Source organism: Melospiza georgiana, chromosome 3 (assembly GCF_028018845.1).
Source record: "Melospiza georgiana isolate bMelGeo1 chromosome 3, bMelGeo1.pri, whole genome shotgun sequence".
NCBI lineage: Eukaryota > Metazoa > Chordata > Aves > Passeriformes > Passerellidae > Melospiza > Melospiza georgiana.
The window spans coordinates 17,653,946-17,669,162 of record NC_080432.1 but is presented as its reverse complement, the minus strand read 5'-3'; the positions used below and the strand labels follow the sequence as shown (position 1 = coordinate 17,669,162).

Genomic DNA, 15,217 nt, shown 5'->3' with positions numbered 1-15,217 from the left:
AAAGCCCCTTTTGTAGGTTTTATCTCCTCTCAGCACACTGAGTGATGAACAGTCTAAAAACTGGAGAAACAATGATTGAAATACAAAGGCACAGTAAAGAAATGATGGTGGAACTTATAAGACATCAAGGAAATTTCACTGAGGTCAAAACTTTAACAGAATATCTAACAAAAATAAGAATATTAGAATAAGCCAGTAATGACAAAAATCCTTATACTAGAGACTAGACATAAATTTTGATGAGCATTTTGCACTCAATTTCTGTACTGACTATCTGATGAATGGGAGTTTTCAGATATCCAAAGCATATGTAAAAAAAAAAGTATAAAAAATAAAGACTTCAGCAATAACCCAGTAAGTTAAATTGAAAAGCAGAGGCCAACTTGAGGAAATGAAAATGTACAAGGTCATGATGAACAGAAGAATTTCAAATGACTAAGAAGAAATGGAGGAAAATATGTCTTATTGTGAAGATGAAAAAATACAACCCACACGGAGATGAATGCTTCTCTAGATGTACCAGTGCTATTTTTACCACAGAAATTACATATGTACAGATCCCTATGCATTGCTGCTGCTGCCATGGATTCCACAGGGGCAGAACTGGCCAAGGAAATAAAATACTGGTGAGCTGTCACAGCACACATCACCCTGTGAAACCCAGGGTGTCATACTCACCCTAAAGATACAGGGGATATCTTTCCGATTTGCATGGATGACATCTGAGGCCAAGACAGAACTCACTGAGAATTCTTCATCCCTTATGGAGATCATAAACACAATTGGAAAAGAGTTAATGAGCAAAATCTGTATGTTTGGATTTTACTTTTTCAATAGTCTTGCTTAGTGAAGGAAACAAGTCAGCACTGAGATCTGATTTTTAAAATTATCCTTTCATCTGTATCTGAAGATAAAACTCACAAATGAAATGTTGCATAATTAATTCCTGGTAAATGCTGATGGAAATAAATCTATTCAGATATTCTGTAACTGTTTTTAATCTGTATAAATTAAAACCCTTAAAGAAAAAGTCCAACTTAAAAAATAAGTGGAACAAAGAATAACTTCTCCAACTCTCATAAAAATCCAAACTCACCTAGAAGCTATAACTTTCAGCAGTTTGGGGCTTCCTGGATGAACTAACTTAGATCAGAGATGAGCTTTAGTTAGTTGCTATGTTAGATATTCTCAGCCTTCAGTGAGGCTAGTAGTATTTCAGTAGGACTGAAGATAGTGGGAACAAACTACTCAGCCCTTTTCAAGCCGAAATTGTAATACATTTACCCTACAACAAAGTTTTATGTCTTTGAAAACTCTATTCAACTCCAAAATGGTGTTATTTTTAATTCTTTATTCATTCCAGATCTTCTCCACAGCTGAACAGATGCTCTCTGCACATGATGTTGTAATGGAAGTTTAGACATCCATAGACGAACAAACAAGTGTAGTTCAGGCTAACTCCAAGTAACTGCTAACTGCTCTTTTATTTTTTTTATCCCAGAAAATTAGTGCCTTTCAGCATGGATTAAAGGGTTTCATAAAAGCTCTGGAGCTTGCTTACTGATTTGACAAAAAGGAAAAGCAGCACAAAACCTCCTAGTGCTTCTAGCAAGCTCCCACCAGCAGCAAAGAGCTTACCTCATGTCTATGACCTGACTCACTACCACGCTGGGCTGAGATGCTTTTCCTTCTGCTACATCATACAGGAAGAGTTTAAAATCACAGATCACTGCCAGTGCTCTCTGCCAACCTTTCTTCACTCCAGCTGGCTTGGGGACCTTTAGAAAGATAAATTCTGATCAACTCTCTGTTCGTTTAGATGCAATCAAAAATAAAACAGCACAAAAATCAGTTTGCTCATCTGGGCTGGAAAGTTTTAATTCAGTGATGATGTTAAGCAACATATGCAAGAGCCCAGGAGCAGTAAGACCAACAAACACAGACAGACAATACACTAGTTAATAAATTAATAGCATCACAGATTCTTTCTTCTCATTTCACAAATTCATTCAGAGCTGTATTAAGAAGCATGGAGACAAGAACTCGTCTCTAGTTGGCCACAGAATTATGGCCAAAACTAAGCTGAGTAGATATTTTAATATTTCTGTGCAACTATCCACACCAGTAACCACAGACAGTACTAGCAGAAAGACTCAAAAAACCCAGAGAGCCTTGAAGATGATCTGATCTGCAGAGATGAAACTGCTCAAGACCAACCCAAAGCACATTGACCAATAGAGATGGAGAGAGGATCACTGCTGACAATGCTAAGAGTTGCTTTGTGAAAATTTAAATCTTAGTTTCCAAACTGCTACTCTAAGATGTAATTGAATCTAGCCCCCCAATATTCAAAGTAATGCCAGCTCTGGAAAACAATGAATTTAATGTAAGTGCCCCAAATGTAGCTGCCTACTACTTACTCTGACATGTCCTTCGTAAGCTGTTCCTATGCCTTTCTGTGGATCTATTCCCAAAGGTCCCTTAGTCTGCTCAGGAGGGATTGGACAAACTGCAGGAGCCTTGTCTGCACAGGTCACGTGGCAAGAGAATCCACACACTTGTGAGAAGGAGAAACAAAAAGATTTGATGGTTATTTCTTGTGCAATGCAAAAGTTGGGATAATGATGATGAGATTTACAAAGAAATCTCCTTTCCTTTTTTGGCCAGCATCTGAATAATCTCACTGAACTTTGCAACAGACAGAAATATAAGAATGCACACAGCAAAGTTCATGTTTTTATCTGCTCTAAATCCCAAATTTCTCTTTTTCAAATATTTTATGGATACACTTGCTTTCACATAGATAAGAAAGAGCCTAATATAATCTCTATTATGTTCTCTAGGCCCAACTCTACTAGTAAACAAAACACTGGAACATAATTTAAATAATAAGCACCATAATAAGTCAGAATGGATGTCTATTAAATTTTGCCCTGCAACATAAAGCTGGTGTGACCACTCAGGGGGCCACCTGTGGCCCCCTTATTGCTATTTTGAGTACACAGAACTAAGCTCTTCTACCACCAATTGGAATAAAAGTGTCCCCAGATAACTGGGCAATCTCTTATCTATGTCCAAAGTGTTTGGCTTCTACTCTTAAAGACTGAAACATGAGAATATACTGCTATTCAAAATATAAGCAGAAGACTCCTGCATCACCACACTACATTTCCTGTGCCATTTGCATCTGTAAGAACTTCAGTTCACACTTGTTGTGCTTTCCCAAGTGCTTACCTTCACAAGTACAGCCCTGTCGTATCAGACCAACCATCAGGGATGTGCACTGATTGCATTTTGTTGGTGTGTTGAAGGATTTCACGACAAACTGGTGAGCTTTAGGCTGTGAAATGAGCAGACAAGGATGTTAGCATCTGTAACACTTCTCAAGTACAGTTATTTCTTTCACAGACAAAAGAGCACAGGTGCATTTCATCAGGCAGCTTGCTTGTGCTTGCTGAAATGAAATCTGTGCCAAAAAAAATTTCCTCATCACTGTGCCCACTGTTGATAACTTTAAGCATCTTCTGTAAATAAGGTCATGGAAACTGGACCCTGTGTCAGAACATGAGTTTGCTTCCATTGCAGATAGGAAAGCTGCCCAAGTGATTCTGTTACACTTTAGAAGCTGAAGGTGAATCAGCAGGTGCTGGGAGAGCACCTGACTGTCACCAGGTCAGCCCATAACAGTATTTTCTAAGCTGCAAGTTCAGTGCTCCTGTCAGGAGTACTGCCTTAGTTAAAAGAAAAAGAGCAGACTTTTTCAGAATTTCAGAAAGCCCTGACAGAGCCCCCTTTTATGGTGTTTAGCAGGGCCAATTCAGAACAGCCAATCTAAAGGCAAGAGCTGAAGTTGATAGATGAAGTTGATTTTGAAAGGGTTTCTCTTTTTTTATATTTCCTTAGGAACACAGAGTACATGAGTAAGTGGTTTCATTCTCTCCCTCTCCTCAAGGATGGCCATGCTGATGCTGCTATATAAAGGCTAAGGGCCCACAGAATGTGGCAGGATGACTCACAGATGGCCTTACATAAAACCCAGGAAGCTGCTTTGCTTTTCTTTAAAGAAACTCCCAGCAAATAACTGGGAGTTAATAATAAAGAAAGGCCAGAACATAGGGTCAATGCAAAGACTGTCCCAAAAAACCTCTGATCATGTATGTGATCTCAAACAAGACAATTTTGCAGATTACTTTGGAGAGTAGGTATGTTAAAATTTTACTCACTTTCCTGTTTTTCTGAGCATGGGATATCACAGCTAAGGGCTCAAACTTATCCATATTTAATGACAGCTTTACTGTTAAAATGGCAGCATTCTGTCTACAGAATGCTCTGTTTTGAGACTTGCAGGGAAACAACACCCAGCTTTAAACACTGATGCTATCAAAAAATAAGAAGGTTCTTTAGGGGACATAATAAATTATAAAGCAAGTCATTACTTACTGAGCAAAATGTTTGCAAAAATTAGATTATGTAGACAGTAAAGTCTGTTTCACATGATTCCAAGGGCACTTCAAGTATTTTTTTAATTGATCTACTAAGATGCTGCTAACAGAGCACTGTCTGCTCAAAATTTCTAGCTTTCTTTTACACAAGTGAATCTTCTGCCACTTTGCAATTTATCAAAGCAGAGAAACAGATCTACTAGAAAGGCTTGCTTATTTCATTATTAGTTACACAAAAACCTGTTATTTTTAAATATACAGAAGATTCCTAAACCATTGAATCATTTTCAAAACTTTCATAAGAGTTTTTTTCCTTTAAAGCCTGTATTTATTCTTCATTTGTTTGAATAGACAATCTCCTGGGAATTAGCATATACTGGCACGTTCAGCAACAACAAAATGATTTGAACAACTAATGGAAAATCAATACTTATGCAGGTAAAAGCCAAAAGACAGGAAAATTGGAAATCTCTTCCTGTAGTGCTCACTCTACACTGCTTTAAAACAAGCAAATCTGTGGTTTTATTTTTAGGGATACTCTTTGCCTTTTCTCAAGAAGAAACATCTAATTGGCACACAGACATGCTAATCTGAGACTTTCCTGTATGTAAAGAGTAGAGAGGCATGTTGGTCAGCCACATGTCAGAAAACACTCTCTTCCTAGGATGGCACTTGGCTTTCTTCACATTGTACCTCATTTACCTATTTCTGGTGTCCAAACTACTGGTTTTCATACCATCAAATGCCTGTGGAATTCCACATGCAGCTTGTCACACTCCATAATGTAAGAACCAAGGGTTTTAAATTTCAGAGAGCAACCAGCTTGCACATAAACACCCCACATATTCATCTCCTAAATGCCCTTCCAGGCAGCTCTGGGAAGATCAGTGTGATAAGCAGCTCTCCCGGAGCTGTAGCCCAGGAGTGCCACGTTGCCCTTGCTACACAGAAAGTGGGAATTCCTGACAAAAGGGTACCTTTGGTGCAGAGAGTCCCGAGCCAATGTACGCTGTCCTCATGGTGGGCGTGTGAATGGAACGGGGAGGATGATCTGTAACCTGCACAGAGCCCCCAAAGATCAATCAGACATCAAGAACACACTACCAAAGTGAGCCTGGATATAGGAAGAAGAGCAGGTTGTCCCACCCACCCCATTCCCCAGCATCCAAGCCATGAAACCAAACTGATTCATGCCAGGCTTAGAAAAGCAAATCTTATTTCTCAGCAAGATTCATCTCCTAAATGTTAAAACCAACTTCACATTGTCTGAAATATCTGATTAGATATTTTCTAATACAAAATATTAGAAAACACACTTTTTTTTTAAATCAGGGAAAGGGGATAAATTATTACATCAATGTATTGTTATAGTTGCAGAATCTGGCTAACATTTCATAATAACAAGACTTCCAGCAGGGCTTTAAAGTGCATTTTTACAAACTATATTATAACAATCTTTCTGCCAACATTTCTTAAATTCATGACTGAGGATATGTTATGAAGACAGACCATAACTAATAATTGATTCATAGTTCCCATTCCTATTCAATTACCCATATGTGAAAGGAAATACAACATTCCCCAAAACAGTTCACCACTAGTGCAGAAGGCCATGACAAAGTCTTAAACAGTCTTGCAGAAGAATCACCTGCACCTTAAACAAAAGACTTGCAGTACTCATTTTTATACAAGTGAAACTGTTACTCCTAAAAAGAGGAAAAAAAAAAAAAAGGACAAATATTTTTCAACACTGAAGTACCTCAATTGGCTCAATCTCACTGGCTGTGGAAGGAGATCTTGATCTTGAATGGAGGTGAGACTTGCTATCTTCATCCCGTGATGGAGTATTAGACAATGTAAAATTCTCAACTGAATCAATCTAGGAGAACAATTCAAAAGAGGAAAAAAAAAAAAAAAACAACAACCAAAGAAATAAATCAAAGACATCATTAAAAAAGAATTCTCAACTCTTACCAAAATAAGATATGGGAGCAGTAGAATTCCTAAGAGAGAACTGAGAGGATAAAAATTCAGTTTTAAGCAACTTCCTAATTAAAAGCAACAAAATGGAATGAAAACTGTTGCATGTAAACACGCCAAGGCTTCTGCTGAGAGGTGAGCACATGCACAAGAGCTGCTAGTTCAGGGCCCTGATAACCACTTGAAGACACTGGCAATTCAGCATTTTTCAAGGGTGAATGTTTTCTGAACACTACGGGGTTTTGTCCACTGGTAGCAGGGATTTGTTAGAAGTGAATTTCCACACAGCCCATGTAAATTCCTGCAAACATATTCAGAAGAAAACCAGGAGAAAAGGCAGAGCAGTGTGTATCCTGATGACTACATTCATGAGGGGGTTTTGCACCCCATTTGAACTACAGAAACATCCTTACCAGGAACATAGATTCTTCTGGGGAATGTTTTCCTAGTCCTTGATATACAGAATGAAACTAAGCCCAACACAGAGCTACACTGAACAAGGCACACAGGTACAAAAAGGCATCCTGGGTAACAAGTTATCTTTTGTTAGTAAAGCTGAAAAAATCAGAGAAGGCAGGATTCTTCCTTTAAAACAAGACATCTCTGCAAAGTTTCCTATGTAAAATTATATCAGAAAAAAAAAGGTGAAAATGCTTTTTTTCCACTAATAATAAAAGTAAAAGCTGCAGGCCTGCAGAAGGCTTCATGGCATGCCTTGATTTTCTGGAGCAATGCTATCATCAGCTCTGCACTGCCAAGGATTTGCCTAGCTTGCAGGCAAACTAAAATATGCAGCCATGTTTACAGAAAGCATTTCAACATTCCAGTGGTTCTCATTGCATTTGCCACTGACAATACCAAGAATTCCACAAACTTTACTGCTTTTTGGGAATCAATTATATTGCCAAGCCAATTTTATACATGCACATACAGTCCTGTTCTTCAGGAGCTCAGTCATGGTAGCCAACAGGTGCAGTTGCTAGTTTTATTTTAATTTATCTTTTTTAATAGTGAGTTAAGTGTGATGGCTTCTAGTTTTACCAGAGAATGCTCATCAATTTGATCAACTTAGGCATGTTAACATGCCTGCAAGCATTTCTGAAATGAAAATGGGAAATTCTCACACTGGGATACACCTGTTTACTACACATAGATCATGTGTTTCAAGCATTCAGGCAAAAAGTAGCAGTAAAGTGAACATTTTGTGCTCAGATTTATCAGAAGCAAATAATAATTGAAAGCTTTATCCAGTATTAGAAACACTGATGCCTTAAGTAGCAAATCCTCAAATGCAACATGTTTCAATTATTTTAAACTTCTTTTTAATCCAGTCTAAACATGTGAAAACTTGGAGTTCACACAAAGACTGTTTAACCTTCAACAATTCTGCCTCCTCCCTAAAAAAGTTACTAAAAAATAAGCCCAGTGAGTATCTACAGGCAAATTTTTTCATAGCAAGAGACACTCCTTTTTTCCTACAAGTTAAACCTGGAGATCTAATCTATCATTTCATAAATGTTTCCAGACACTCCAAGGGCTTTCCCTTTCAAAGCAGCATCTGCATACCAAAAAATTTTCATGGTGTCTGAAAAAATGTAGTACAAGCCCGATATCAGTGATGGAACTTTTCTGGAATGTGCTACAAAACCTTTGTGGTTGAAGACAACTGCTGAAACAGTAACAAATGCATTTTCACTTTACTTACAAACATAAAAAGCCCACAAAACACACAGAACCTGATCCACCATTGCAGAAGGGAATTTAATCACCACCTTCAGGGCAGAAACAAGGGCTTTAAGCTGGATTGCTGCAGTGATCTTGGCGACCTGGCTTTCATGAGAAGAACCAAGCACAAAAGCAACCTGACTCAACTATGGTCAACAGTTTATGAAGACCATGCCAGCATCTTTCAAACTGGTTTTAAACCAATCCACGGGATTACCCAAAGCAGATTTCACTATTTCCTACCTAACTGCAAGAGATTTGCTGTCTTCCACAGGACTGTGCAGGTCTGAGCCAAAGCTGGCCAGTGTTTAAACACATCTGGAGGAGAGAGAACTTCTCAACTGGAGGCACCACCAACAAAAACAACCTTGCCTGAGAGAGTCAGCAGTGTGCTTTGAACTGCATGGCTAAGGACATCATTAGAGCTGATGGGCATTGCTGTTTGTTTATTGAACATTCAACAGAAATTCTGTCTATGCTTACTTATCCCTTCCACCACATCTTTATAAAACAACAGAAGTGGCAGTATGAGATTAAAATGGACATAGCTTAACTGGTAGGAATTCATCCTCACTGCGTCTGCTTTGATAACATCTGTAAACCCTTAAAAATCCACCGTGATTTTTGAAACACCATAGACCTTTCCATCTTAACCAGCTACAACACAACCATCTCTGTTTTCTTTGTATGAATTTTTCCTATCCTCCTTGATGCTCAATTTACTCAACTCCCCACCTCCTTTTTATCTTTATACTGTGATATTTTCTATCATTTGCTGTGATGTTCTCCCCAAATACCAAACTTTGACCTTCTATGGGCAATTCCCATGACTTAACACGTGCCTTCTGTTAAGGGCAAGGAAACAAACAGGCTCTCATTTGATGTTTGCTCATCTTCCCAACCTGCATCTGCCTGATCAGCTTCCACACAGAACTTTCACATTAAAATCAGGAAGTACCCAAAGCATCTTCTCCAGTTTCAGAGATATTCTGCTCATAGGACTGCCAAATGAAATAATCCAAAAGCTCTGAGCCCACGGCTGTAAAACAACAGAAAGCGCAGCAGCAGCAAACAGCAGCAGCACAAGACATGCAGTGAGGTAAATACACAATCCATACATTAAACATAGGCATGGACAAAACAGGCAAAAAATGAAGGGCCACATAGAGTAAGACAGCCTCTTACACGTCTGCCTTTGTTAGCTGGAATACAGGAAGGAGAGCGCTTGAACAAAGAGAGGAGGAGAATATGTTACAAAACCAAACAGTGACACATACATCACCTCAGAATTCCTCACTCTATCTCCACAGGTAGTGCTTAGACACACACAGGCGTGTTCACTGTTACAAGGATTTTAAAAACAAGCTATTCTGGGCTAACAAGAAGGAAGAAACATTAAAAAAAAAAAGTAACAGCTATTCCAAGTCAACAGTCTGACACTGGACAATAGCAGCAGAGCTGCAGACTACACAGACTACACTGCACCATTAATTTGCAGTTGGCATCTCTGTGCTTTGAACAAGATGAATAAAGTCATCTATTGGAGGCACAATATGTCCAATTTAAAGTATCATTATGAACCAGATTTACTCAATTATGAACGTGCAGGTGAAGTCAAGGCTCTCACCACACACCACTATGACTTATTCTGTTCAATAATAAGAATTCAGAACACCATTTGTTATTCTGTGGCTACTTGCAGAGCTCAGATTTGTTTAGTCTAGCAAAGCCCATGGGGACTGCATGCGAGGACATAATGCAGGAGGACTTAAGAAATCTATTTCTAATTTCTAATGTGTTAGTAACAGGGCAAAAAATAGAATTTTTGAGCATGACTGAAAAATAATTTTGACAAGGAAAAATGGGATTCCATTTTATTGCTATGAAATAACCACAAATTTATGCTTAAACAAAACAAGTTGACTGCTTCCCACAGCTAGTGGGATTCACAAAGATCCACCTGGCAAAGCAACAAACCCCAACAGTTCCACTGTCAGACACTTCTGGTGAACACAGGAGACTTCACACCCAGACAGTGTCACTGAGGCAGGGGAGACAGCAGCAGGGTTTAGTCTCTTACACTCACTGGGGGTGACTTCCCTCCCCACCCAGGCTGGAATTCAGGGACTGCAAACACACTCCTCCTTCCCTGGGTGCAGAGGACAGACCAGGATGGTTTCTGAACCTGTGGGGCTGTCACAGCCAGGAGGATTTAGGCACCAGTTCTGCCAACCTGACTCAGCATCTTTTCCAGGCAGGAACCAACAGTGAGTGCTGCTCATGTGAGTAGTGAGCTACCATTTTCTCCTCAGCATCTGCAGGCTACAGAGGCAGCAGGACGTCTATTTTTATTTCTCTCCAGCAGAAATTGCAAAACTACTATTTTCCTCATTGGAAAAATGAGAATTAACTCCAGTCATTCAGAGAGTGCTATAAATAGTTATGTTATTTGGATGGCAGACACACAAGACATACCCACCCTGGGAAACCCAGTGCAGTGTGCACATCTGTGTGCTGAACAGACTTCAGAGATCCTGCAAGGAATGCCTTGCAACTGCACCTGCACCTTATTTCACACACTGTCCTTCCTTAATGAGGCACAGAGTCTGAAGAAACAACCCAGGCCAACAGAAATACTTACTTGGGGTTCTTGGTTACAAGAGAGGCTTTCCTGAATCCCATGCAATATTGCAGCACTGACCTAAGGACTTCTAATCATTCCTTGGCCTTACAAAGACCCCAGTGAACCCTCAGAGTTCTCAGGTTTGACGGAGAAGTTAATTCTTCTGGAGATGCTGCAAGAAATGCTGCCCTTGAAGGTAACCACTGCCAATAAGAGTCATTGGGAAGGGAATGGAGGTCACAGCCAGTGGGCAGGGAGTTTTAACAGCCTTATTTTAATTTAAGTCTATCTAATATATTGATACTAAACCAACTCAATGAGCTAAATCATAAATAACCATTCATTTAGATAATTCAGCCTATAAATTATGCTATGAATGAATCAAGTGATCGTCCAATAAATCAAAGATGCAGAACTGACTTTCAGAGCACAACTGAATGACATTACTTTTCATCTACTAACACAGATAACAGCTTTATCTCTCTTTCTAACAAAGACAGAATGTCTTGTATTTCTCTGCAGGGTGCTCTTCCCATCTTTGAGCAGCCAACTCTACTTTTTCTGCAGCTTGGTCAGATGATAGAGATTTCTGCCTTGGTGTTAGAGACATGAGCCCCTGGCCAGCCCAGCCCAGAGATTTCTTTTGTCCACTGCAACTGAGAAAAAAATCACTCCTGTTGGACTCAAATTGAAGATGGAACAGGAGAAGTTTGACTCCATGTGCAGGAAGCTAACTACAGGCAAACAATATAAATATTAATATCTGAACCTTTACTCTAGACTATAAGGTCTGCAAAGATCTGATCTGGGTGGGCCAATCAAGAAGAATTGCTATGAAAGGATGTATGCCAGCAGTTGAAAATGACTCACTTCCATAAAGAAAAAAAACAAAATTGTCAAAATGCCTGTGGAAAAAATGCTGCCTTGTCAAAAAAAAAAAAAAAACAAAAAAAAAACTGAAACAGACCCGAAAAACAAGTAACAATAAATAAGAAATAAAGTACTGAAGTCCTTCAGAATTAACTAGAGAGCAACCAGGAAAATATCCATGTCCTAAGCTTCTCCTTGCAAAATAGAACATTATCAGTAACTGCCACATTTGTCCTTTATTTCTCTTTTAATAGGGTTTAGGGGAGTGTTTTAGATATTTTTAAAGATAAATTTCTGTTCAAGAACCTGCTGCTACAAACAAAGTGCTCCTAATACTCAGGTAACACAGAACATGTTTTCTTTAATCCAGATAAAGAATATAAATATTATTTGTTTTTTGTGGATTTACACAACAGGAAACTATCACCACTATCAGCAAGCCAGAAGCTTTCTGTATGCTATACAAAAAAGCAGAGAAGTGCCTTCTATTATGCTACCAAAGATGAACCTTGACATTTTGTCTGAGGTATAAACCTGATTTACAGAGAAAAAGCACCCAGAAGCATTTTTTCAGAGTATGTAAAAGGAAATGAAAGCAGCAGAAAAGGCCCATTTATCTCATCCTCTTTGCTACACCCTTCACAGCAGAGATTTCTCAAACAATATTAACTTGTTCTAATTTCAATGCCAATGGGATTACACTGTGTTAAACACATTTGTATAAATATGTGTGAATGTATGGACGTATAATATGTACAAACACATCTACGAGCACAGACAGACAGACACACACAATTATTCCTACAGAGCTGTAATGGATGGAGCTCTACACACCTGGCTTTCAAAAATTTTATTAAAAATAACTTTTATGGGCCTACTACTTCAGTTTAGAAGAAATATAATGCAGTCAATTCTTAGCTTTTAACTCAGTTCCTTTAGTATGCAATTAACTAGTGGGAATATTTAAACAGTTTAAATATTTTAAAGTCCTGACAGAAAACCTGCATATCAAATGACAGTAAAAAGTAGTAAGTTCACTTCAGTCATAATGAAAATGACTTTGCACAATGCAGGCTAAAAACCAGAAAAAATTTATTTTAGCACACAGAAATTAACTGTATGGAAGGGAAACTTTTTAAGAGAAGTGATTGGAAAACTTATGGAAACAACACACGATAAAGTAATAATATGAAGCAAAAGAATTAAATAAATAAATGTGCTGATGACTTTGGAACTGTTTTTTACAGGCCATATCAACAGACAAGGCCTAAAAGCAGCTTTTCTCCATCAGAAAAAACTGTTTGCAATTAAGAATTCTTCACCTGCACCTAAAGAAAAGCATTTATTTCAAAACAAAACACCTACCCATATAAATAGGTATTAAGAGTGCTATTACAGAAATACTTTGTTCTCCACTGCATGTGCAGATTTTTTAAGTTGACTGCATTAATGTTTGAATATTCCAAATCAACCAAGTGATCTGCTATTGAGGGATTTACTGGGTTAAAGTCAGACTTACGTCATCCATAAAATCAATCAATGAGGATGAAGAGGAGGAAAAGGAATCCTATTTTAATGAACACAGCAGTAAAAAAAAAAGAGAGAGAGAGAAAGAAAAGGATGAAGAAAACTGTTCAGTATAAATAAAAGTGCAAAAATAAAGAACTGTAAATAACCAGTGGCAGTAATAATTACCTCAGTATGTTTTCATTAATTGCCTTTCATAGACAATTAATTAATGTACTATCTGTAAAGAAACCAGTGTTTTTACAGCATTTAATAAAGTATTATTGCTATACGCTCAACAGGATTCTTATACTGAAAGTAATTTATAAGATAAATTATTACAAAGGAAATTTAAAAACTATGTTAATTGTGAGGACTTCAGGAGAGAACAATGAATTAGTGAATACATAATGAAAAGAGAATTTGGAGACAGCAGTAACAGCAGGGATTTATGTTCTTTCATAGCTAAATGTGATGATGTGGTATTTGCATCAGGAAAAACTGGGCAAACTTTAGATATATGTCTAACTGTAAAGATGGTGCCTTGTATCCTCTGAATTCAGTTTGACCAATATTTCACCTCAGCTGTTCTTTTAAAAGAAAGATGATGCTTTGCTTACTGTTGATTAGAAAAGAAGATAATAAATCTATCATATTGTTTAATTCTTTTCCTGCCAGGCTTTCTACCTATTCTGGTCTTTTGTCTACAAGTGACAAAGGTATGAAACACATTCATTTTTTAAATAAAAGGATCTGTGGAGAGGAAATGAGTAACAATTATCTGGATTTAACAGATCTGTGTAAAAGAACAGATGATGAAAACAACCTAATAAACAGTACTAATGACTTAATGGGATACAATCAAGGATGATTTGGTATTTTCTTGTTTTTACCAAACCACTGCCTGCATTACTTAGCATTTTCTGAATACAAAGAAAAGCCATTTGAGCAACTATACTTTTCATGTTCACTGCAAAATCAGGCAAATTTCTGCATTCAAGGTTTGAGACAGAATTCACTGTGAGCACAAGCATTCAAGAGAAGACAGCCAGCACTGTAAATGATAAATAATTATTATACACAGATATTATTGCTGCAATACAATTAAAATACAGGAGCAAACCCTCAGGAAATATGCACAGGACCTGCACACAACAGCAGTTCCACTGAGTGAGTGAGAATAGCTGTGCACTTACTTCAAATTGATCCAGAGCAGAGGTAGGCGCATTCAAAAATGCCAAGAAAGAATTCTGTGAGTCTTGGTGCTTTACACCTAGAAAACAGCAGCAGGTTTATAAGCTACAGAAAATAAGACCTTCTCATGGAGGACCTTTGCCTTGCTGAATCAGAATTTTGAGTGTCCACCTGAAGCACCTATGTGTTTTGAAATAAGCTGCACATTTGGTTTATTTTCCAGAGTAAATGATTTTTTTAATGAACAAGCATCTGTTTAATCAACCTTTCCCAAGCTAGGATGTGTGTGGTGTGAGCTCCATGTGGAAACACACTCTGTGTCCACGTCTGTTACGCACAGGGCACTGGTTTGTAAGGTGCCCATGTCCATCTGCACCACACGCTAACACAGCGGGTGCCACCCTGCCCTGGTGACACGTGGCATGTCCCACTGTGGTAGGACAGCTGGAGCCAAAAAAAGCACTGCATTTCCAAACCAGATGGGTTCCTTGAGCCGTGCTCTGTGCCTGCCACCTCTCCCTGCTGAGTGCCCAGCAGCTGCACAATCCTGGGGGAGGTTTCAGAGGGTTCTGTCACACATTGAAGCAATGGAGCAGGGACGCTGCATCCCCTGGAGCTGCAGGGGCTGCCACACCTCAGCTCTTACTTTAACTTGCTCCAACTGGTATTTTTTATTTCTTCTTCTTTTCTAATTCAAGGTGCTGCGTGGATGTTTATATTTCACAGATGTGTATGAACTCTGTTCTTCTCAATGCTATAAACATGCTATACATGCACATACATATATGTATTTATTATGATCAGAGCTTGCAGGACTGTGTGCATCTCAAAACAATGATGCTATCAAAAGTCACCTATTTCTTTTTAAAAATGTCAG

General features: G+C 38.4%; 1 protein-coding gene across 8 annotated transcripts in view; it reads right to left on the bottom strand.

Moving 5' to 3' along the window:
- The window catches only part of CDC42BPA (CDC42 binding protein kinase alpha), a 181,891-nt gene that overhangs the window by 29,434 nt on the left and 137,240 nt on the right, over nucleotides 1-15,217 (bottom strand). For 4 of the 8 annotated variants that reach the window (XM_058020540.1, XM_058020541.1, XM_058020547.1 and 1 more), the window contains 9 exons: nucleotides 14,343-14,419; nucleotides 13,160-13,207; nucleotides 9,333-9,371; nucleotides 6,202-6,321; nucleotides 5,420-5,500; nucleotides 3,235-3,340; nucleotides 2,421-2,557; nucleotides 1,639-1,778; nucleotides 679-760 (listed from right to left, as the gene is read on the bottom strand). In XM_058020540.1, the coding sequence (XP_057876523.1) occupies nucleotides 679-760; nucleotides 1,639-1,778; nucleotides 2,421-2,557; nucleotides 3,235-3,340; nucleotides 5,420-5,500; nucleotides 6,202-6,321; nucleotides 9,333-9,371; nucleotides 13,160-13,207; nucleotides 14,343-14,419 (830 nt within the window). The remainder of the gene's footprint in view (nucleotides 1-678; nucleotides 761-1,638; nucleotides 1,779-2,420; nucleotides 2,558-3,234; nucleotides 3,341-5,419; nucleotides 5,501-6,201; nucleotides 6,322-9,332; nucleotides 9,372-13,159; nucleotides 13,208-14,342; nucleotides 14,420-15,217) is intronic. The other 4 variants (XM_058020548.1, XM_058020542.1, XM_058020543.1 and 1 more) reach the window with 3 other exon arrangements.